This window comes from Chionomys nivalis, chromosome 7 (assembly GCF_950005125.1).
Source record: "Chionomys nivalis chromosome 7, mChiNiv1.1, whole genome shotgun sequence".
Classification (NCBI taxonomy): domain Eukaryota; kingdom Metazoa; phylum Chordata; class Mammalia; order Rodentia; family Cricetidae; genus Chionomys; species Chionomys nivalis.
The window spans coordinates 100283601-100307359 of NC_080092.1; the positions used below are offsets into that span (position 1 = coordinate 100283601).

The following is a 23759-nucleotide window of genomic DNA, read 5'->3' on the forward strand; positions in this document are numbered from 1 at the left end:
TATATGTAATTCTAGCTGTGTGAACCTTTATGTTAAAATATGAAGTGTAATTTTAATAAGCTTCTCAAAGAAGAATGTTTTTTTGCTTGTTCGTTTGTTTTTGATGCTGAGTCTTACGAGTTAGCCTAGGACTCACTACATAGCCCAGGCTGCCCTCAAAAAGAGGAAGTCTTTAAAAATATTTTTTTAATCAAACAAAACTGAAGTCTTTGGAACACAGCTAAGCAATGCTGGGGCTCCCTGGCTGCATATGTTAGGAAAGAGGGAGCCTCAGGAAGAGGCAGGACAGTGAAAAAATGGCCAATTCCTGTGGAGAACCTATACTGCTGCTTTAAACACAGTGATAAAATTGAGGAGTCGTTACCCAGACTGGGAAGGTTACACAGAAAGAAGGTTCTGGAATCTGGACCAGCAGGTGATACCACTGATGGTTCTGAAAGGATGGGAGGTAAACATTGGGAATGATCTTGACAGACAGGCTTGTTCCTGACTGACCTGGAAGACTTCTGAAGGAGAAACAGATGATCTCAGTAGCTTTATGTCTGTTAGAGAGCACCACAAATCCAGATGGTTTCCATGAAGAACTCTTCCAAACATTAAGGAAGAGGCATATGGGTAGCAGCACGCCCCTTTCTGTATCACTTCATGAGATCACAGTCGAGGCAAACAACACAAGACAGCTGTAGACCTCATGACTATAGATACCAAGTCCTGAGGAGAAAATTCGGAAGAACATCAGTATGTAGGCTGGGGATGCAGCTCAGTTGCCAAAGTGCTTGCCGTGAAAGCATGGAGACGTGAATTTGATCCCCAGCCCCCACATAAAAGCCGAGTACATCTGTAGCACTCAGCGCGGAGAGGGGCGGAGAACTGGAGCTCTGTCCAATCAGTCTAGCCAGTTAGTGGGCTCCAGGCTGATGAGAAGCCATCTTTCAAAGAAAGGAATCTCCAAGGAAGACACCTGATGCAGGCCAGCCTTCCACATCCACTGTCGTGCACACTCTCTCTCTGTCTCCCCTCTCCTCTCCCCCTTCTTCCCTCCTTCCTTCCTCCTTCTCCGATAGAAATCCTTCAGGGTTGTAAAGGTGTTTAATAGCTGTGAAGGTGAGTTTTAATTGCCGACTTGACAATCTAAAATAGTGGTTCTCCGCCTGTGGCTCACAACCTGTATCCTGGGGTCACATCTCCTGTATCCTGCATATCAGATATTTACATTATGACTCATAAGTAACAAAATTATAGTTATGAAGTAGCAGAAAAATAATGTTATGGTTGGGAGTCAACAAAACATGAGGAACTGTTTTAAAGGTTGGAACATTAGGAAGGCTGAGAACCACTGGTCTAAAATCAACTGAGAAGAGTCTCAGTGAGGGAGTGTCTAGGTCAGGTTGGCCTGTGGGCGTGTCTGTAAGGGATGTCTAGATCAGGTTGGCCTGTGGGCGTGTCTGTAAGGGGTACCTAGATCCGGTTGGCCTGTGGGCGTGTCTGTAAGGGGTGTCTAGATCAGGTTGGCCTGTGGGCGTGTCTGTAAGGGGTACCTAGATCAGGTTGGCCTGTGGGCGTGTCTGTAAAGGGTGTCTAGATCAGGTTGGCCTGTGGGCGTGTCTGTAAGGGGTGTCTAGGTCAGGTTAGCCTGTGGGCGTGTCTGTAAGGGGTGTCTAGGTCAGGTTGGCCTGTGGGCGTGTCTTAAGGGGGTGTCTTGCTTACATTGATTGATGTGGGACAGCACAGCCCACTTTGTGCAGCACCATTCTCTGGGATTGAGTCCTGTACTGTATAAGAACGGAAACTGCTCCCGATGGATGGTAACAGGACTGTTGCTTCAGTTCCCCCAGTGATGTGCCGTAACCCGGGATTATAAACCAAACAGAATCCTCTCCTTGACTTGCTTTTGTCAGGGTGTTTGATCACAGCAGCAGGAATGCACTAAGACATCAGTTAGAGTGAGTGACTGACCATATTGACCCAAGGAGACAGCCTGAATACTCAGGGAAATGCACAGTAAATCATTTTTAAAAGTGTTCACCTGGACTGTAGCAGCGCACACCTTTAATCCCAACACTCTGGAGGCAGAGGCAGGTGGATCTGCAGAGTTCCAGGGCAGCCACGGCTATGGAGAGAAACCCTGTCTCAAAATTTAAATAAATAAATAGGTGAAATGAGAAAAGAGTAAAAACTGGTAATGGGGGAGCCTTGGCGGGCAGAGCCGCGCCTGCAGAGAGTGCATAGAGGCCAGAGGGAGCCTTGGCGGACAGAGCCGCGCCTGCAGAGAGTGCACAGGGGCCAGAGGGAGCCTTCAGGGGCAGAGCCGCGCCTGCAGAGAGTGCACAGGGGCCGGGCACCCACTCTCACGTCTTCATTGTTGCACTGGGAATTCTCCACTGTGCAAAGCAAAAAAGAGGAAAAGAGACCTCTGGGTGAACAGGGGAAGGTATTACTGTCTTTGTTCAAACAATTATGTGATAATCTGATTGAGTCTATTTTAAACTTCTGCAGAACTTATAAGAATATAAGTCTGTTGGTTATAGGATTAATATACAGGAAAGTCAATTGATGTCTTAATATTGTTAATCGACAGAAGTTGAAATTAAAATAAAGATGTCATAACATAGGAAATAACAGAGCCAAATTCTGACAAAAGATAATAAAAGATATATTCATTAAACACTACAAGTCCTAGTGACAAGGGATTAGGAAACACCTAAGTCAACAGAAGACAGTCCTTGTCTAAGACCCGGACTCCAAAATCCATATGGAAATGGACAAAGGACCCACAATGACCAAAACAACCTTGAAATAGAACAACGCCTCTGCATTTCTATAAACAACTTCAAGACGTGCTCTAAGTCCACAGTACTGGAAAGCTAGCATGGCATCAACGAGGCTGGCGGCGGGGAGATAGCGCTGCAGGTCCCCACACAGAGGAGCGCACTGGTGCCAGCAGAGGCTCCAACAGGCTGGGGAGAGCAGGTCGTCTTCTCAAGAGTCGCACGTTTGGGACAGCTGGACATCCATGTGCCGAAAAGTGAACCATAGTTTAAAATTACACCAAAATGAATCCTAGACCAAGTGTAAAACTCAATACAATAAAACTTGTAGAAGAATGCATAAGAGAAAACTTGTGACCACTGGTGAAACTGAGATTTCACACAAAACCACAAAGAAACTTCATGGGTGGTCCTCAGGGAGATGGAAGTGTCTTCAGTCTGCAGACAGCATTAACATGCACAGACAGGCCACGGGAGCGAGAAATAGCTCCATGGGTCTGCATGCAACAAGGCCTTTTCTTTACGATCAGAGAACAGCTTGCAGGCATTAGGTGTTTGTTTTCTCTATCATGTTGGTCCCAGGGATCAAACTCAAGTTCTCAGGTTTGGCTCGAAGTGCCCATGTCCAGCAGCTCCACTCTGAGTTCTTGTTTATATCATGAATATTTATTGTAGCTTTCTTAGAGATGGGAGGGGGGGCATGCTGGCCTTTTAGAACATGGCAGTCCTCGGTCCCTCGAGTACTGGATGGAGCTACAGGAGCAGGCCAGCACATCTAGCTCTAAATAACTTTGTTTTGATAGTTTAATGTTGGAAGTAGTCTAAACAGGCATACACGCTAGTTAGAGATTTAGAAAAGCACACACACACACACACATATGCTCACCCCAACATACCCATGCCTCTTGAAAGACGCTGATGATGGAGCTGTGCACTGTACGGCTCCGTGTCTTTAGAATGCAGAAGGCATGTACTTGTCTGTAGTCAGGAAAGGCAGGCCAGGGGGCTGCTTGGGGGCGAGGGAGGGGAGGGATGGGATTTATAAGGGACATGAACCTGGAAGAGACTAAATCCAGCCTTTGATAGTGGGGTTTGGGTTCTGAGCCTTAAGTCTGTGCCATGCCTTTGCATCCTGTCCCCCAGTGGTATAGCTAAAAGATCTGGATTTCTTGTGTATCCTGTACCCCAGTGATATAGCTAAAGCATACAGGAACCTGCATTGCTTCCTCCTCGATTTCCAAACAAACAAAATGTGGGCTTGCTTCAGAAACGTGCTGCAAGACAACCTAACACTGCCCTGGAATTTAGTCTAGACCAGAGGCCAGGACACACAGCTGAATATGAGCATGGCACTGTTCCTGAGAAAATCACTGAGTTAGGAAGAAAATGGCCTTTTCACTAAGAATGTCTCTCTCGGGGTTGCACGTGTATGGAGAAGCCAGAGGTCAATGTTGGGTTAAATTTAGGCCAGAGTACCCCACACTGTTACGTCATATGCGTTCTGCTGTCCCCTCACCCCTATCAGCTCCTTTCCTCCCAATCTTGTGGGTCCTTTCTTGTTTCCTGACACTCCAACAACCCTAAAAATCAGAAAACTCAGATCCACGTGTGAGAGAAGACATGCCTGCTTGGTTTTAATAAGTTCCCCAAGTTGTTGTTATCATCTGTCTCTACTAATTAACAAGAACAGGGAGGGAGGCGGTTAATTAAGGACTGGTGTAAGCTGGCTTCCAGCTAATTGAGGGTTTTTTCATAGACAGAATTAATGTGCAATTCAGGCAGACCTTCCAAATTATAGTTAATAAAGTTTTATTTATAGCACCACTGGGAAACATCAAGGGCATGATATCAAGGAATGTGGGAAAACAATCTGAGTTGGTATTGATGGGATAATCCAAAGTGGGGCACACAAAGAGGTTTACTCTGTGCACTCTGCCCATTCCTCAGGAAGGACTTCCATGGAAAAAGACAGCCAGGAAGGAGTGGGATTTTCTTTCTTCAGCCCCTTGCCCTGTGTGTCCTTTGCAGTCTCCAAACATGTCTGCTTACTCTAAGTCAATCTGATGAGGTCGGCCTCACCACCTCCCTTTCCCCACACTCCCCTCTTCACAGACACGAAGCTCAACTGAAAGTTCAGGCTCAGCTTTCTCCCTGTAGTTGCTGCCTCGACCCGAGTTCTGGCGCCCTGGAGCAGCCACACTGGTTCTGCTGTCCCACTGCAGGGCTGCCCTGGGAAGAACACACACACGCCCCTCCTGAGCCGACCCCCGTGTCCAGACCTGTGCTTCCTGTCAAACTTTGCTTTGGGGGTGGCTCTAGATTTATAGAAAGCTAAGATGATAGGGGGTTCTGTCCCCTTAAGCCCCACCCCAGTCTCCTACATGAGGGGCACCTAGAGGGTATTTGTCACAATGGGACCTGTGTAGAAGCCTGACCACCAACTGCCCCCATCCAGGCACCCGTCTCACGTCAGCTCCTCTGTGCAGACCCCATGTGGGGTCTCCCTCTTGTGGGGGGGTTCAACTCCTCCACACCCTACCCCGTCTGTCCATCAGCCTTCCTCACCTCTTGATGCCCAAGGCAGCATGAGGAGTGCTGCTCAGGTCTGCACACCTGCATGTCCTTCTCGGGACTCCCAGGCTTGGGGTGTTCTTCTCACGCATGCCTTACTGCTGGTGTTACCAGGTTTCTCCCTGCAGAGCCCCGACTCCCCAGCCCCCGCTTTGCTGTGCTATGGAGTAGTCTGTGATGGGCTGGGCTTTGCAGCAAACATCGTTTGTTTCTTTATTCACTTGCATTTTGTTTAGGATCTGAATGTGGGTATGGAGGGGTTGTTTGTTTTCATTATTTATTTAGACTTTATTAGTCACTTTTCACTGCTGTGATGGAGCACCAGGGCCAAGATGACTTAGGGACAAAAAGCTTATTCTAATAGGGGGTGTGCACAGAGAGGACCAAAACAAGAGATCACATCCTCAAGCCTAAGTGTGGATCGGAGACAATCACTGGAAGTGGGCAAGGCTAAGCACTCTACACACCTGTGCGACTCTGACACTCCCAGCACAGCTATTCCACATCACAGTTTGTGATGCTCCCTGAGGTAGTCCCCCGACCACATGGGGGCTCGCCATGTGTGCTGCCCTAGGGAGAAACTTCATCATGTGGATCGTGGGCCCTAGTCATAACCACGCTGAAAAGGTACCTTCACATAGCCTTCTGTCTTACTAGTGAGACAGCACCCAGAACCCAGTTACATAGCATAGTCATGCTGACTGGTTGCACACAGCAACGGTTCCTGCAAATGTGCGTCCCTAGTGCTTCCCTTCCCCCATTGGTTTCTGCAGACGACAACCTATGCTCAAGTCATAGTCAACCCTCAAAGCAACGAAAGTGCGTGAATATGAGGCCGTGGCAGGGAAAGAGGAGAGGACATTTGTTCAGTTTTTCCTGTGAGCATGGCCCTGGCTGTCCACCAGCTGTGACTGTTTAGGTCAGCGACAGCAAGGATGGCATCTTCGCTCTGCCCAGTCTCAGCTAGAAGATGCCCAGAAGGCTTGTAGGAACATGGCTTCCTCATGGTGAAGGGAGATCAGAAAAACTCAGAAGTATAATACTAAATCCACCCCCCCCCCCCGAACACAGAGACTTACAAAAGAAGTCTGGTGGTTTGAATGAAAATGTCCCCTTGAGATCACCTGTTCTGTGAGTGTAGCCAAGAAGGTGGGAAGTACAAATGGCCAACCCCTCACCATACTTTCTTTAGTCACATAGAAAGGAGAGCTTCTCTGTGGAAGGCAGAGCCTAGGAGGAGCGGGTGCCCCTCCCCATAGGGAAGGCTGAGTAACAGTGAAGTGGGGACTGGCAGCAGCATGCCGGGGGTCTCCAGTGGGTGGGGAGCGAGAAGGATAAGATGCATGTCCTCCTTCAAAAGGATGCCGTTCTCACCTCTGGGCACCGTCAGGTTACTGGTACCAGCTGTGAATAATCTTAATTTCAAGGCGGGTGAGATGGCTCAGTGGGCAAAAGTGCTTCTTGCCCCGGGCTGCGGCCTGAGACCACACAAAGGCAGAGTGAGAGAACCGGCTCTGCAGGAGTGCCCTGGCACGCGTGCACACTCTCATCATCATTGTTGTCGTCGTCCTCAGTGGGCAGAAGGAGAGGGGTCTGAGTTCGAGGGCAACCTTGTCTACATAGCAAGTTTCAGGCCAGCCATAGCTGCATAGTGAGACTGTCTTAAAAGAAAAAAAAGAAGAAAACTCTTGACCTCAGCTGCAGGTGGGGAGACCTCTGTAGCACAGCTCTGTGGGACCCTTGGGGACAGTGTAAGGTCTACATAACAGAAATCATTCAAAGTGTTGTAAGTTCTAGGGACCAAGTGCATTCCAGCCCCAGTTCTCTGTGTGGTGGTATAAGTTTATGTCTAGGAAGCCTAAAGTGTCTGTTAATACTAATAAAATAACTTAGTGAGGTAGAAGGCTTAATATGCAAAAGCCAAAGGAGCAACTGTTAGAGGACCAGACAGGAAAGAGCAGCTGTGTATGGTGGGGTCATAAATCCAAGAATAATCTAAGCTGAGATGGGAAAAGCTGCCACAAACAGCACCTTAAAACATTCCTGAGAGACACAAAATCAACTTGAGCAAATAAAAACGTATCCTGCTCTCTCACAGAAGGATTCCGTGTCATAAACACATCAGTGGTCTCCCGGTTAATTTATAACTTTAATATAATCTCAGTCAAATTGCCAACGGGCTTTTTTTCTGGAAGTAGACAAACACATCCTCAGCGTCACGTGCAGAGATGAGTAAGAAGAGGCAGGGAATACTGGGCAGGGAGATGAGTCATAGAGACCCTGTCCTCCCAGATACCACATTGATGAAGAACGGGTTGTACCTAGCTGCAGATAGACACAAGGACTGGAGCCTTGCAGAAGCGACCCCAGTGGATTCGGAGGATGATAGTGATAGCACCTCAGGTTTGCAGTCCTGTGCCTGTGATGGTAGAAAAGCCAGGGTCTGCAGTAGTTTGGATATTGGGTGATTCCCAAAAGTACTGGGAAAGACCTGGAGTTAGTAGAAAGTAGCTGAGACCATAAGAGGCGGGGCTGGTGGGAGCTGTAGATCATGGCAGTGTGTCCTAAAAGAGCATAGTGGAGCCTCCGTCCTTCCCTCCTCCTCCCTTTGTGTCTGTCCTTGCTGCCATGAGTGAGCAGCTTCTTCACCATATATTCCCCACCTGATGGACAGCCCCACCTCGGGCCCAAAGGCAGCCAGAAACCTAAACCATAACTTAGAATAAACCAACCTTCCTTCCTTCCTTCTTAAACAAGGTTTCTCTGTGTAGCCCTGGCTGTCCTGAAACCGATTCTGTAGATCAGGCTGGCCTTGAAATCAGTGGTCCTCCTGCCTCTGCCTCCAGAGTGCTGGGATTAAAGCCTTGTGCACCACACCTTTCTGTCTGTAAATTGAGTGTTTAAATATTGTATCACTGTGGCAGAAAGCTGAGATAAGAGATTGATTTGCACACCTTGAACAATAGGATTCAAGTTAAAGAGATACCTTCTTTACACAGAAAACAAGCCTGTAGAAGCATGAGAAGAGAAGCAAGACAAATTCAGTTTTAACCTGGGGTGATTGAACTTTTCAAACTACAATTCCAAATTGAGATGTCTTTGGAAGAAACTTACTTGAATACAAATAAATTTTAATAGAGAAATATTTAAAACATAAAGGGCTCCTAGAAACACACACACACACACACACACACATGCGCGCGCACCAACAGTTCCAAAGGTAAGTGGTCCAACTGAAAGCAGCAGTTCCCTGTCAGCTTGGTACAGGGGCTGAAGAGGTGGCTCAGTGGTTATGTTCTTACAGAGGATCTGACACCCTCTTCTAACCTCAAGCACTGCACACACATGGTGTTCAGGCATGCATGAGGCATGACCCATACATAAATCTTTTAAAAAGAAAAGTTGATGCAAATGGTTGTTGACAATGTGAGGTTGCTGTTTCTTCTGAGTGCACAGCAAGACTGCCTGTACAGTGACCTTTTCTTTGCTTATCAGATGGCCAGAGTTGAAGCAGCTCACAGCATGCTGTGCTGCAGAAAGCGCCTGGTACTCGAAACTGCAGAGCTAAGACCCTTTCCTTTGATCTGGCGGCCTGCCTTGGGATTCACTCTATAGCTCTGCAGGCCCACACAGGAAATGACTTACTATAAGTTCATTGTTTGTAGCTTTGTTTGACCAGAGGTGGCTCAGCTGGGAAGTCCAGGCATGCATAGGAGGCTGGTCACGATGCCTACAAGGGATATATATTGTCAGGGACTGTAAACAGAGCAAGGAGCCCTCTATGGGGAAAGTAAGGGTGTGGGGTCAGATTATCATACAATACCCTATAGGTACACACAAGACAACCTAAGGAAAGCGTCCCCTGGGTACCTCACTATAAAAAAGCCAGGTCCTTGACTTTGCCACAGAAAAGGATTTCAGGAGGGGCCAGTGTGAAACAGCCGGGGCTTATTTAAAAACATTTTAATATCTATTTAAGCACCAGTTTAGTAGGAAGAAAAGCACTCAGGGAATTAATAAGACACACCCAAGAACCTGTAGAGGGCTTCTCAGTCCTAGCTATGTGTATTAGCAGTAACCAAGTTACAACCCAAAATGTTGCTAAGAAGCCTCCATGTCTCTGTTCTCATCTTTGAGAAGTGCCTTGGATAGGTTGTAATCTGGCCAGATAAAACCATAGGTCACAAGGTTGCGCAAGAGAGTTGAGGTGTGGAGCTTTGGATGTAAGCAGGGGTTTCTTGTGAGGCTCTTAGCATACTGTGGGTTTCCAGCTAGGAGAGCGAAGTCCATACAACGCTTAGCCGCCGTCAGCAGGACTGATTGCCATGTTAACATTGCTACAGATGTCTCCACAGCAGATGCTGCGAACCATGCAGAGTTCTTGACTCCTTACTGGCGGAGGCTTCAGGGAGCACACCTTTCCCTTACAATGGTTCTATGATTTTCCTTGCCTGTCCTGCATCATGTAGCAATAAAAGTTTTATAAAGGAAAAAAAGAAAAGCAAGACCCAGGCATCCTGGTATTGACCTTTTGGTTTAGGGAAATTAGCGGAGTGTGTAAATTCATATTTGCTTATGTGTCTGTAACAAAAGCACATGTGAGAAACAGAAGACCACTGCACACATAGTGGCAGGGGAGACCTCTTTGGCTAAAATTTTGATTGGACTTTATCCTGGGGTGCAAATACAAAAGCGTGGAGAAAGGGGTGCAACACATGCCTTCCACACCCATGCTAGGCACAGCATCGTAGTCCCCCCTCCTTTCGTGCTGAGCCTTCAGCTTGTGGGGACCGCATATCTCAGGCTTCCTGCATCCTGAAGAACAGTGAAACCCCACTGCGCTCCTGTATCTCCAGGTTCTGTTGGTGCTGTGCCCAAGGTGTGCAGGCGACTCATTTCCTCCTCTTGTCTCCAGATTCCTTGCAGCTTCTTCGCGCTGTGCTAATCGCCCACCAAGGCCACTCTCCACAGCAGTTTTCTCTTGCTGGAAACATCATCCCTTCCAAATGTCATATGCCTGCTTCTCATGAAAAGGAAGAGACTGCATTGTGGGCTGAGTCACCTCCAGCATCCCTGCAGTTCTCTGTGGTCACACTGGAAAGCACAGGGCCTTGCAGTCTCCCGTGGGTCCCCTGTGCTGCCTCACACCTCCCCTGTGAGACTTGGTAATGCTGTCTTAAGTCCACTTCTTATACTCTGCAGCCTGCTGCAGTAAGGAGAGCACAGTCAGGTCTCCTGGAGAAGGGAACTCACTCGCACAGCTGGTCCAGGACTTGCTCCCTCAGCAGTGCCCACTGCAGCTACAGCTGTGCAGTCCGACCAGCAGCTTCACCTCCCCTCTCTCCCCACCTTCCTTTCCCCTGAGGTGCAGACTTACAGAGGCAGTCCACCAACAAAAGCTCATTTTCCTGCTTCCCCTTCTCCCCCTCCTTCTTCCTCTAGCCTTAGTACGTTATCACTGCTCCTGGTGTAGGGAAGGCACTGCTTAGCAGAGTCTGGGCTTCCGGAGTGCAGCGTGGTCAGAGCCCCCACATCCTCCACAGAAGTGTGAGCTGAGCCGGGCGGTGGTGGCACACGCCTTTAATCCCAGCACTCGGGAGGCAGAGGCAGGCGGATCTCTGTGAGTTCGAGACCAGCCTGGTCTACAAGAGCTAGTTCCAGGACAGGTTCCAAAGCCACAGAGAAACCCTGTCTCGAAAAACCAAAAAAAAAAAAAAAAAAGTGTTAGCTGTCACTGACTTTCCTGCCCTTCTAGGCTGTAGCCTTGCTTTCTTTCCAACTCAGAAAGGCTGTTGGCCTCATAAAGAGAAAACAGGTTAAAGGATTTGCTCCTCGCACTTAGCAAGTGGAGCTACTGGGGGAGGGACGCCCTCCATGCAGTGGAAACCAATATACACGTGACACCCGTGAGCGCTGGCAATGAGAGCAGACGTGCGAAGAGCAGCCATTACTGCAGTGGCGTGACAAGCTTATCAAAACAGACATCTTTTAATATATGCCTCATAATCGCCAGACTCCGTTTTTGAAGGCTTATTAAAGTGATCCTTTCAGATCTCCTGACTTGGAGGCTCGCACTCAGAATTAGTAGGATATGAATTAATGACAGTTTATTACTCTCAGATGAGCTGAGCTTAAGGAGCTTCCTGTAAACGTGTGGGCTTTGATTTGACTTGTCAGAGCTCTGATGTGAAAACAAAGGAAGGTGTGTCTCCTCCCTGAACTGCACTGCCGCCGCCGCCTCTGCTGCTGCAGACGTGGGCAGTCTCCTGGTCTGTATAAGGATGGCGGGTCCAGGCTTCCAGCCTGTTAACTCCGTTAAAGCTGGGACGTCTGTGCAGGGTGTGTGACTTGATGAGCTGAAGCTGGGGTCAGACCTGCAGCTCAGCCAGCCACCCCGTCTTGTCTAATTCCGCCCTGCAGAGCCAGGCCAGTGTCCATCTGATGGGCTCACTCATCGCCGTCATCACCACACCACCGAGAGGAATTCTCCTGCGCCCCCGACAAAGGGAGGGTCATGCGGTGTTCACACAGAGCACCCAGTAGAGCCCGTGTGCATGGCCCCCTGCCTCTGAGAAGGGCTCAGGACCAGGGCAGCTCTGGAAAGTCAGGAGGGCCCTAAAGCAGCAGCCGATGGCATCCTTGTTCTCATCCTCAGTTCTTAAGCTCCAGTCTGGGTTCCTTTAGGGCCTCTGAGCCAGAACAGCTTTTGGAAGCTGGTGAGAAGGTGGGCATCACCCTGGGCACAGGTTCCAAGAGACCTGACCATCTCTCTTCATGTATACATCATCCTGGGCACAGGTTCCAGCAGACCTGATCGTCTCTCTTCATGTAGATATCATCCTGGGCACAGGTTCCAGCAGACCTGATCGTCTCTCTTCGTGTAGACATCACCCTGGGCACAGGTTCTAGCAGACCTGACCTTCTCTCTTCATGTAGACATCACCCTGGGCACAGGTTCCAGCAGACCTGATCGTCTCTCTTCGTGTAGACGAATGCCATGCTTCGTTTCCCAGCTGTCCAGACCTGGATAACCACACAGAGACTATATTAATTACAACACTGCTTGGCCAATGGCTTACGCGTATTGCTGACTCGCTCGTATCTTAAATTAACCCATTTCTGTTGTTCTGTGTATCATCACGGGGCTGTGGCCTGCCGTTAAGGTTCCTAAGGTTCTGGCGTGTCCTCCTGTGGCAGCTACATGGTGACAGCCACATGGGCATCCCTTTGACTCCACCTACTCTCTCTATATCTCTTTCAGCCTGGCTATATTCTGCCCTGCCATAGCGTTTTATTAACCAATGGAATAAAACATTCACAGCATACAGAGGGGCATCCCACATCACCTCCATGATTACCCTACATTCCTGGGCCACACGACTCTGAACTATTTCATCTTGCATCACTCAAGCACAGAATTCTAAGTAGGCTGGGCCTTACTGAGAGGGCGCAGAGCCTGACCTAAAACCATCCCATCTCTTCTTTCTTACTCGTGGCGCCTCCCACATCTCCTCAACTTCTGAATGTCTAAGTTCAGATCATGTCGTAGCCTAGTGAGAATTAGGGCCAGCTTCAGAGCTGAGGCCATGCCCTCCACGGTCCCCATGGTGGTCACACCCATGCCATGAACTACTAAGGCCTCGCCCTCCTTACTCGCCTTGAGGAGCTTTTGTACCCACGTGAACTCACCTCTGCTCGAGTTCCAGGCTTCTGTGTTTGTCTTCCCAAGCCGTTCTGCCTGCGTCTGCATCTCCAGTGCAGCACACTCCATCGTGCACCCCTGCCCTCCCGTCCCCTTCGTCCCCTTCATTGCATTTCTTAATCTCTGGGACGTCCCCATCCATCCTTCTGTCTGTGCTGCACGTGGTCCCACCTCTGCCCCAACCAATATAGCCTGTATCTGTTGCTTTCTTTGCCACTGTGATGAAATACTCGACAGGCAGCGAGCATACAGGAGGGAGGGGTTATTCGGACTCAGGTTCAAAGGCACCGTCTGTGGTGGGGGGGGGGTCATGGCAGCAGGAGCAGTCAGGAAGCAGAGAAGGGGCAGAGTGCTGCTGCTGAGCTCACGTCCTTCTTATGTGACCCAGGACCCCAGTCCGTGGAGTGGTCCCACACGCGTTAGGGGAGCTCCAGGACCCCAGGCCGTGGAGTGGCCCCACACGCGTTAGGGAAGCCCCAGGACCCCAGTCTGTGGAGTGGCCCCACACGCGTTAGGGAAGGGTCTTCCTACCTCAATTGGTCCAACTGTGAACTCCCTTGAAGACCTGCCCAGAGGTTTTTACATATATAGTTCTAAGTCCTGTCGGGTTATCAGTATTAACAGTGTTGCTGACCTTGGACCTGTGATCTGGCTACACTGTCCCTTGCTCGCTCAGCTTCTGCTGGCTCTTCAGTGCCTCCTGTCACCTGGTCTCCTACCTCTTCTTACTCCTCCCTGGGTATGACTGATGAGGGTATGATTGATGACAGCCACTAACCACATGATTAGTGACAGCTACTAACCACATGCCTCAACCTCACCATAACCAGTCAAGTTAAATGTCAGCTACCTCAAGACACTCTGACAAGGCCCTGACCCACTGTGGTTTTCCCTCTCCAAACTCTAACCTGTAAATGCTCAGCGCCCCTCTCCTCCACCCGTGGACCGAGCTCGGGCGAGTAGTAAACCCCCTTGTGTTTGCATCAGAGACCGGCTCTGTGGTGGTCTTGTTTGGAGGTCTGGTGACATAGGCACAACACAGGCAGAGCTTTTTCCCGAGTGAAAACTGAAACTGCCAGAGGCAGGTGAATCTCTGTGAGTTCGAAACCAGCCTGGTCTACAAGAGCTAGTTCCAGTACAGGCTCCAAAGCCACAGAGAAACCCTGTCTCGAAAAACCAAAAAGAAAAAAAAAAAAAAGAAAGAAAGAAAACTGAAGCTGCAAGGAAAGGTACATAATAATGTCTTCCCAGCGTGTTTGCACACCCTGCTTCGTAAGACGCCATGACACATCCCACTAGTTCCTGTACTCATGGCCTCTCTTCTGTCTCCTTTTCCCTCCAGTCGTGCCAGGCTGACCTCGTGAAGGACAACGGTCACAAGTACTTCCTTTCCGTCTTGGCAGACCCATACATGCCAGTAAGGACCGAGCCATACTTCCCTCAGGCAGCATGGGATTTGTCTCCGCTTGCACACTGTGGGTTACAATTCCTCTCTGAGGGCCAGGTAGAGAGGTGCTCTACACGGTTACACGTGAATGGTCCCTCAGTGTGCACACGGCACACTGCTCCGTTTCCTCCTGCCTCGAGCGAAAATGTGGTCTTCCTGCGACAGTCGGTCTCTGCCCAGCAGTGGCATCTCCGTTACCTAGAGCCTGCATCCTGCATAGACGGACAGATGGATGAATACCTCTTATGTCTGTGATATGGTGCCTCAGATGCCCTGAAGGTCCCTTAATGGGACAAGATGCTGCTGACATTGCTTTACTGAAGGAAAGAAGAGATTGTTTGAAAGTTTGAATTTTATACAAACTTTTTATTAAATTGTTTACAAATAGATAGCGTGAATAGGACATAAGTAGTTCTCTCATGATACTTTACTATCAGTTTCTTTAGCCTCCCCGGCTGCTCAGCACAGCCATGTAGACAGAGCAGCTGTGCACAGTCGCTCCTTCAGCGCTCTCTTCCCAGAGTGTGCGTGCAACGCCACATCTGCACCCAGGTGCTGCCTCTGAGAGGAACTTTCGTGTCTGAATTCTTCCTCTGGCTGTTTTAACTCACCCCCAGCACAGAGCTGAGGACTCCAGGGAAGGGGAAGAGCGCTGAGGATGGCTGGATAGGGCAGTTTCTTTACTCATGCCCATCAGCCAGTTTGTTTTCTTCAGAAACAGCTTTCTGCTGCTTCAAGAAAACACTGCCTTTACCTGTCCTGAAATAAACAGGCAGATCTTGGGGAAGCACAGAGGAGAAGAGTCCCTCCCCCGGGAGAAAACACTGGAGGGGATGACTCAGGGCAGGCACCACCAGGAAGAGAATCATGAAGGCACCACCAGGAGAGAAAAAAAGCAAAGGCATGAAATGGGGGGCGTGGGTGAGGGAGGCTGCTCTTGCTGACGTCATCCCAGAGTGCTGCAGGGGGAGGAGGGCAGAGTCTGAACAGACTGGAGCTTGGAGACCTGAAGAAAGAAATGAACAGCGAGCCCTTCACAGACACAGCACAGTCAAAGTAACGAGTACCAGGATCATAAGGAAAACCCGCAAAGCCACCAGAACCCAGAAAGGGCAGACAGCAGCTGCAGTGATGGCAAAGGATTGTGTGTGGCCCTTCCAGCAACTGCCACATGGAGTTCCCTGCCGAGTTACGCTGTGTGGGGAAGGGGAAGTACAGACACTTTATGACAAAGAATGACGGCTTGGCACTCTAGCACCTGGAAGGTAGTGACCTTGTCTCTGTTAGAGTGAACTCAGTAGACTTTGCCATAGGAAAGCAGCAACAAGCAAGGGCAATGGCCAGAATGCTGGTGCTGCCAAGGTAACCGTTAATTAGAAGGGCTAGAGGTAAGAAGGGATGTTGGGTTGAAGAAACTCCAAGAGCCTGGCAGCAGTCCCAGAGAAATTCAGGATTAGACTCTCGATGTGCATGTGAACAGGTGAGGCACCGTGAAGAAGTCGTATGGGCTATTGATCTGTCCAGTAGGAGACCAGAACTGAAGCAAAGATTGCTAATTTCAGCCAGGTGTGATGGCGCACACCTTTAATCCCAGCACTCTGAGGCAGAGGCAGGCGGATCTCTGTGTGTTCAAGGCCAGCCTGGCCTACAAATTGAGCTTCAGGACAGCCAGAGTTGTTTACACAGAGAAACCCAGTCTTGCAAAACCAAAAAAGAAAAGAAAAGAGTAGACAGCATGAAGATGGGCCTTTCACACCAATGAGCACCACCAACCATGTTAACTGCTGTGACAGAGGCCAGTAGAGCCACCTGGGCATGTTCTGTGGCATTGGCTTCCAAGGGAGAAGCCAGTCTGTCCTCAGCGCCAAGGCCAGTGCGTGCTGCAGACCGCAGGTGCACAGTCCTTGGAGACAGGTGAGTCTCTGGGAAGGGGCACAACCATGGTGCATTTTGTTTTCCAGGCTGAACATAGGACCATGACGGCCTTCATTCTTGCTGTAATCGTCAACAGCTACACAACAGGGCAAGTAAGTGTCATAGCGGCTCCAGCCCCCTGAGCGCCAGGAATGGAAGAAAAGTGACTTGTCTCAAATGTATTCTGGCGCAGGGGCCAGCCCTTTCTTCAATCTGAATGAGACAATGTAGTGTAGTGTGGTTGAGCCCCAGCCCTGGGTATGAGGGCAGAGGACCACTTCTCTGTGTCCTGTGTCCAGGAAGCCTGCCTGCAGGGGAACCTGATCGCCATCTGCCTGGAGCAACTCAGTGACCCACACCCCTTACTGCGCCAGTGGGTGGCCATTTGTCTGGGAAGGATCTGGCAGAATTTCGACTCAGCGAGGTGGTGTGGGGTGAGAGACAGTGCTCATGAGAAGCTCTACAGCCTCCTCTCCGACCCCATCCCTGAGGTGAGCTGTCCTTGAGAAAAGTAGCTCCAAGTTGGGTCAAGTACGTACGGTACGTGCTCTACACCTAGTCCTCCAGGGTTCTGTCTGTAAGGAGATCATGTAGGGCCGGTGTGCAGAAGCCGGCCCTTACGCGAACATAACTGCACCCAGAATCTCTAGGGCCATGCACAGATTCCCAAGATAGGCTATTGAGACCTTGCTACAAAGTCACACATTTAACTTTTCATTCATAGGGAGCCAACTCTGTATGCAGTAGGGTATCTGTAAGCTGGCACAGCCTCACCTAGGTCTAAGAAACAAACTTGAACCATTCTGTACTGCACATCCTGTGGACCTGGGCAGAGAGACAGACAGACAGACATACCAGTCAGGGCCTTGTGCCTCATGGTTTGGCGCAGGCTAGAGAAGATGTTGGCACTGCCTTTTCCCTACAGACCAAGACTGTCTGCTGCCAGTCCAGTGTCCAATATGTTTTGGACTCTCCGGCCCCAGTGAGCACCCACCCACCTCCTTGCTTGCTGAGCCAGCATAGAGCCTATAAGGGTCCCAGGTGCAGGTATCTGAGCCCTGGCTCCTACAAGTGTCTTCACATCTGGGGGTTGAGGTTTGAACCTAGCAGCCTGGTGCCGGCATTGCTACGGCCACTCATCCCACAACCCCATGTTCAAACTTTCTGGAAGGGTGCTCAGGGAAGTGTATTTACTTATTTTCCAAGTTGTTCTCAAAAGGGTTTAAGGACACCAAGCATAAAAATTCAGAGAACGGGCTGGAGAGATGGCTCAGCGGTTAAGAGCATTGCCTGCTCTTCCAAAGGTCCTGAGTTCAATTCCCAGCAACCACATAGTGGCTCACAACCATCTGTAATGAGGTCTGGTGCCCTCTTCTGGCCTGCAGGCATACACACAGACAGAACATTGTATACATAATAAATAAATAAATATTTTTTAAAAAATTCAGAGAACATGATTTTGAGAACGCAAGGACCCAAAAAGCTGGAGGAGGGTCAAGGCTAGCAGAGGCAGATCCATGTACCTTACAGAGATGGCCGTGAGTTGTCCTGAGCCTCCCCTGATCCACAGTCACCAGGGAAGCACAGTTATTCCTCACCTGGAGTCGCCTGGGCCCCCTGGGAACTGCTCAGTCTAAGTCATGTGTAGGCTCAAACACAGTGGAAACTAGAGAATCGGTGCTGTGCCCCGACTGTGGACAACAGTGTCTGAGATGGGAATGAGTGTAGCAGAGCGCCGTTGAGAAGGGTGTCGTCCCCAGCTCAGGAGCAGCCTTTGGAACAGGCTGGATGCACACCCAGGTTTTGTCACTGTGAACCAGTCTTCACATTCAGTGGGTGGAAAACCAGACGGGTCCTCGGGGGCAGGTTGAATGCAACTGTTTGTTAATCCATCTGCTCCATGAGCCAAAAATGCTGTTGCCTTCCAGCACACAGCTGTGTGGTCCTGGCAGCCTGCTCACTTTGTCATGCAGCAGGGAGACCACAGTGGACATGGGCCGTCCCACAGGGTGACTCGAGACTGGTGCTTCTGCTGTGCCCATATGACTAGATCAGCAACATAAGTAGAGTGTGTGCCCGCACAGGGACCTCTCTGCTGAGGGAGAAGGGACACCCACGGCAGGCAGCTGCGGCAGCAGAAGTATTGCTTAGAGCTGTGGAGACCCAGGAAATAGTGAGGCCTTGTCAGGGCCTTGGCTTCTCAGCTAAGAAAGTACAGGGAGAAGGAAGCAGAGGGGCTCTGATGCCGTGCAGAATAGCAAGGGAAATGCGGCTAATCCCTGGTTAGGGCAGCAAGTGGGGATCTTTGGGCTGGGGCATCTGGTCTGGAACTTCCCTCTGGCTTGCTTCCGAATAATCACAAAGCTGAGCATCTGGTTCTTTTCCCTGAATTGCTGATGCATGTGGCATGTTGCCGCCCGTGTCCTATGTGTTTCTGGCCCGGCCCTTTCCTGGGAACACAGTTGTCTGTGGCAGACCTAGGTAGTTCCTTCATTCTGGGAGGGTAGGACATCATCCCAGGTCAGTAGAATATTTATCACACAGGTGGAAAGAACATTTTTGTAGAAGGGAGACCAAGTTATAGGCTGTTTGGATCCCGTGGGGAGTAGGAGACCCTGCTATGGTTTTCAGAAATGATCACTGTGTATTTGTTAATAAGCGAAGGGTCCAAGAAGCAGCCATGGGGGACTGTCCACTACGGTGACAGTGCAGCCCTGGCTGTAGCTTAAAGGGCAATTCTGAATTGCTCAGTGTACATATCACGTCAGATTTTGGCTAACTCCTTAAGAAATCAGTGTCATCTATCCCCAAACATGCCAGGGACATCTGTCTTGTCTCAGGCCCTCTTGTAGCCTTGGAGAACCTTGAGAAAGTTAGATCTCAACCTCTCTGTAGTTACCCCAAGAGGTAGAATATTTCTTTGCAGAAAAACCTAAAATGAAGGCCGGGCGGTGGTGGCGCACGCCTTTAATCCCAGCACTCGGGACGCAGAGGCAGGTGGATCTCTGTGAATTCGAGGACAGCCTGGTCTAGAAGAGCTAGTTCCAGGACAGGAACCAAAAGCTATGGAGAAACCCTGTCTCGAAAATCAAAAAAAAAAAAAAAAACCTAAAATGAACTTGACAGGATATCTTGAAATTGTCCAGGGAGGAAACTCATACCATAGCAAGAGGCCCCCTCCTGTCTCCACATCTGGATGTCCCAGCAAAAGGATAGGGGTCTGTTGGGGACAGCCCTAGGAACGCTCAGCCACAAAAGAGCAGTATTGACTATGTGAGCCACCAAGACCACCTCCAGCTGCTCGGCACCTTCATAACTGCTTACAGGCATCCATGAGAAAAAGCTTTGAACAAACCACTGTCACCAGACCCCAAGACGCAAGGCAGTTCCCATGTCCACCCACGTCTGCATTGAAATGGTCTAGTGAGTTTTTCTTAGTGTCGCGGGTGTTTTTTCTGAACTGGAAGACAGGGACTTGCTTTTCTCTATCTGCGATGCTTGGCACCTCTGAGATTCAGCCGCTACCTGTGTGAGTCATAATGCAGACTGTAAGGATTTTGGGGTGCAGAGACTTGAAGCAGCCACACCTTATCTCTGCAGATGGCAGTGGCTCCTTGCCTGGGGCCTGAGAGCCATGTGCCTTCCTTCTCTAACGCAGTCTGCACCTCGTGCACACTCTGGCTTCTCACGCTCTGTCTCACACCACTGACTGTTCCACGGCCGTCTTTCTCTTCTGGGGAGGCCAGGATGGTTTGCTTATGGTCGAGCTGGGTTTCCTCTAGCCCTGTGCAGAATGTAGAGGAGGACTCTGTCTCTCCAAGGTTAGCTTCTTTTCATGTGACCTTGGGGGCTGAGCTGAGGTCCCTGGGTGCCATGGTCAGCCCGGTATTGTTTCCCTCACTGCCTCTGTCCCCTGGGGACTTCACCCTTTCTGGTTTCCAGTTAGCTTCTCTGTCTCAAAATGGACCCACACATTCTCCACTTGCCACAACCTCCCCTCCGTGGCTTAGTCCAGCCCACCTTCCCCCCCATTGGCTCTGGGCCAGTCTTCTCCAGAACACCTCTGTCTCCTTCAACTCTGTAATCAAAAGTCCACTGTGCACCACGCCAGTCTGCAGACTCCAGAGGAAACTGCTCCCTCCCCCACAGCCTGGTCGTCCCTGAGCTGGGGCTATGCCGTCTCCGCCTTTGGCTCCTGGGCTGCCCACACACACCCTGCCTGCTTATCAATACCAGTGTAGCTTTGGGCACAGAGCATCGTACGGTAAGTGTCTGTGAAATTGAATTGAGCTGAACTTGTGTGAACTGAATTGAATCAGCTTGCAGACAGCCTCAGCAGAAATGCAGATGGCAAATAGACCAGCCGTGGGTGTGACTGATTGCCTGTCTCCTGCCCTGCAGGTCCGATGTGCGGCTGTGTTTGCCCTTGGCACCTTTGTGGGAAACTCTGCTGAGAGGACCGACCACTCTACCACCATCGACCACAACGTGGCCATGATGCTGGCACAGCTGATTAATGATGGAAGCCCTATGGTCCGGAAGGTATGTGGGTGCCAGCTCAGTAGCTGAAGTAGGGGCCTACGAGCTGAGCCAGCCCAGAGGGCCTCAAATCCGCCTGTGTGTGCTAGTCCATCTTTTCAGAGTGTGCCCTCATTGCTCATGTCTGTTCCCCTGAGGGCACTGAGCTGACCAGGTCTCTAGTCTTCACACAGCAGCCTTCTCCTCACCCGGGCACCGACCCGTGGCACTGGGTCTCTGCAGAACAGAGACAGGCCTGTGCAGTGTGTCCCCTGTTCCACCTCTCACTCGCCTACAGCAAAGCCTGTCTTCTCTGCTCCCTAAGGTTCACACCTCCATAAAAAGATGTTCCACATCCTCCTGAGCCGGCAAGGGCCTTTGAGGGAAATGCTCTGACTTCCTGACCTAGTGAACCTGGCGGCTGCTCTTAGAGCAGACTGCCCGCGGTGACCATGGGCGCCTGTTGTCCGTGAGAGCCACTGGGCTTCTTGCTCAGCGTTTCTTTTCTTTTGGTTGTTTTGTGTAGCCTTGGCTTTCCTGGAACTCACTTTGTATACCAGGCTAGCCTGGAACTCAGAGATCTGCCTGCCTCAGCATCTGATGATGTGGAAGGGGCAACGCCAAGCCTCTGTCCTGAGCAATGTGACCTATGGGTCCCTGGGCACAGGTGAGGTCTGAGTGCAGAGCAGCTCAGCATCACATCTCATGGTGAGCCGAGCTTAGCATGGTGAGCTGTTAGAAAAACCAGTGTGGAGCTAGGAGAGATGGGCGGAGCAGAGAAAGACGGGGGGGGGGGGAAGAGGGGGGGGAGAGAGAGAGAGAGAGAGAGAGAGAGAGAGAGAGAGAGAGAGAGAACTCCCAAGAGACCTGGTAGCCCTGTCTGCAGCCCACTGGTCAGCTCAGGGCAGCCTCAAGAGTCTCTGACAGACCTCGGTTCTCTGCAAACATCTTTCTCTCTACAGAGTGGTGCTCGTGTCCACAAGTCTACATTCTGTTTCATTTCCTTTTGACTCTCGGTCTCTAAGCATTTAAGTTGTGGTGCTATATCATCATAAACTACATGTAAATCCTGTCTCCCCAGACTCTGGCATTTAGGCCTAGGTGTCATGTTTTAATTCAAGGACTTTTCTCATTCCCTCATAGGGACTAGAACCTACTATAGCTGAGGAAGCTTCTTGCTCGCTGTAAAGAATGCTTCAGCTAGTCAGCTGTGCCCACCAGTCCCTGGAGCAGGATCAAAATTGGCAGTTTTAGCCAGAGTCACAAGCCTAATTTTAAATCCGTCAGGGGTGTGGAGTTCACACTGTGGCTTCAGAAAGTCTTGGGGTGGTAATTCCTGCCTAGCAATGAGTGAACAGGCTGGGGCAAGTGTGCCTGGTGGCTGGGGGCATCACTTGCCAGCCACTGGCCTGCTGCCTTCACAGCCCCAGGCTTCCTTGATTCCCCCTCCTGGTCGTGATGCCAAGTGAGCCTTGCCCTGACCCTCATTTCCCAGAGTCACATTAGGGTTAGCTTCAGACCTGCTGTCCTGCCGGGTTCCTGCCGCCATAGACATGATTGTCCCTTCTCCCTCTCAACAGGAGCTGGTGGTGGCTCTGAGTCACCTTGTAGTTCAGTATGAGAGCAATTTCTGCACTGTGGCCCTGCAGTTCATGGAAGAGGAAAAGAACTACCCCTTGCCTTCTCCCGCAGCCACAGGTATAGCTCACAGGGAGCCCAGGACCTGCTTCCTGGCCTTTACCAAATCTGTCAGTGGTCTGGGTTGGGCCAGGTCTGAGCATGGCTTTCTGGTACTGCTTGGGTGGTCCCTGGTACTCCTGTTGTCTCAGGCCCTTGGAAGAATACACGTGCGGGGAAAGGGCCGTGCTGACCCTCTTACCCTTCTCCTTCCTTCTTACCTTTCTTGGAATTTAAATTTGGGGACATCTTGGAAGATGGCAACCTCTGCCGTGGGGCATGCTGAAAAGAACATTAGCCGTCTTCCTGTGATGAGTAACTGCATCACGTTGTTGTTGGCTTCATGTTTCCATGACTCACGTTAGGAAGCTCATTTGTCCTTTTCGCTGGAGGATGCAGTCATCTTCCACGCTCCTCTTCATCGCCCTCCCTCCAGATCACAGCCGGGATCGTGAGCAATGGCAGAGCCTTCTTCCTTTCAGCCAGGGTACTGGGCGTCACTGTGATGCTGCCTAGGCCACCAAATACCTGGAATGGCCTCACAGCTACTACTGCCCTTCTGGTTCATGCTGTCTTGTGATTTAATCCTTACATGGCTACAAATAGTACCTTTGTCCCACTGAGTCCTGCACGTCAGGAGAGTATCATGAAGGCCCTTCTACCCTCAGTCTTGTACCAGTAACACTAATTGTTCCTGTTGCCATGGCTACAGGTATCCACTTGCCCCCATCCTGAAACTTATTGGTAACTCTTTCTTTTCTTTCTTTTTCCTAGAGGGGGGGAGCTTGACCCCAGTTCGAGACAGCCCGTGCACCCCCAGACTCCGTTCAGTGAGCTCATATGGGAATATCCGAGCCGTCACCACAGCTAGGAACCTGAACAAGTCCTTGCAGAATCTGAGCTTGACGGAAGAGTGTAAGATGCCAGAAATCAGTATTGGGGGAGGGAAGGTTCAGCGTGCTCTACCAGACGTTACTCTTAAGATGCTACTGTGCCCCTTGGCCCCGCCCTCCAGAACATGGGCCCCGATGTTCTGTGTGACAGCCACCATGACAACTGGCCAACTGTTCCTGGCTCAGCACCAAGAGCAGTCAGGATCACAATATAGACTTTACAGTTGTACCAGGGCTTGGCTGTCCAGGAGCTGTTCCAGGGAGAGGAG

General features: G+C 50.3%; 1 protein-coding gene across 2 annotated transcripts in view; it reads left to right on the forward strand.

The window, feature by feature from the left end:
- The window catches only part of Rptor (regulatory associated protein of MTOR complex 1), a 301243-nt gene that overhangs the window by 239498 nt on the left and 37986 nt on the right, over positions 1-23759 (forward strand). For both annotated transcript variants that reach the window (XM_057774578.1, XM_057774579.1), the window contains exons 14-19: positions 14384-14458; positions 16450-16515; positions 16702-16893; positions 20804-20944; positions 22501-22618; positions 23372-23512. In XM_057774578.1, the coding sequence (XP_057630561.1) occupies positions 14384-14458; positions 16450-16515; positions 16702-16893; positions 20804-20944; positions 22501-22618; positions 23372-23512 (733 nt within the window). The remainder of the gene's footprint in view (positions 1-14383; positions 14459-16449; positions 16516-16701; positions 16894-20803; positions 20945-22500; positions 22619-23371; positions 23513-23759) is intronic.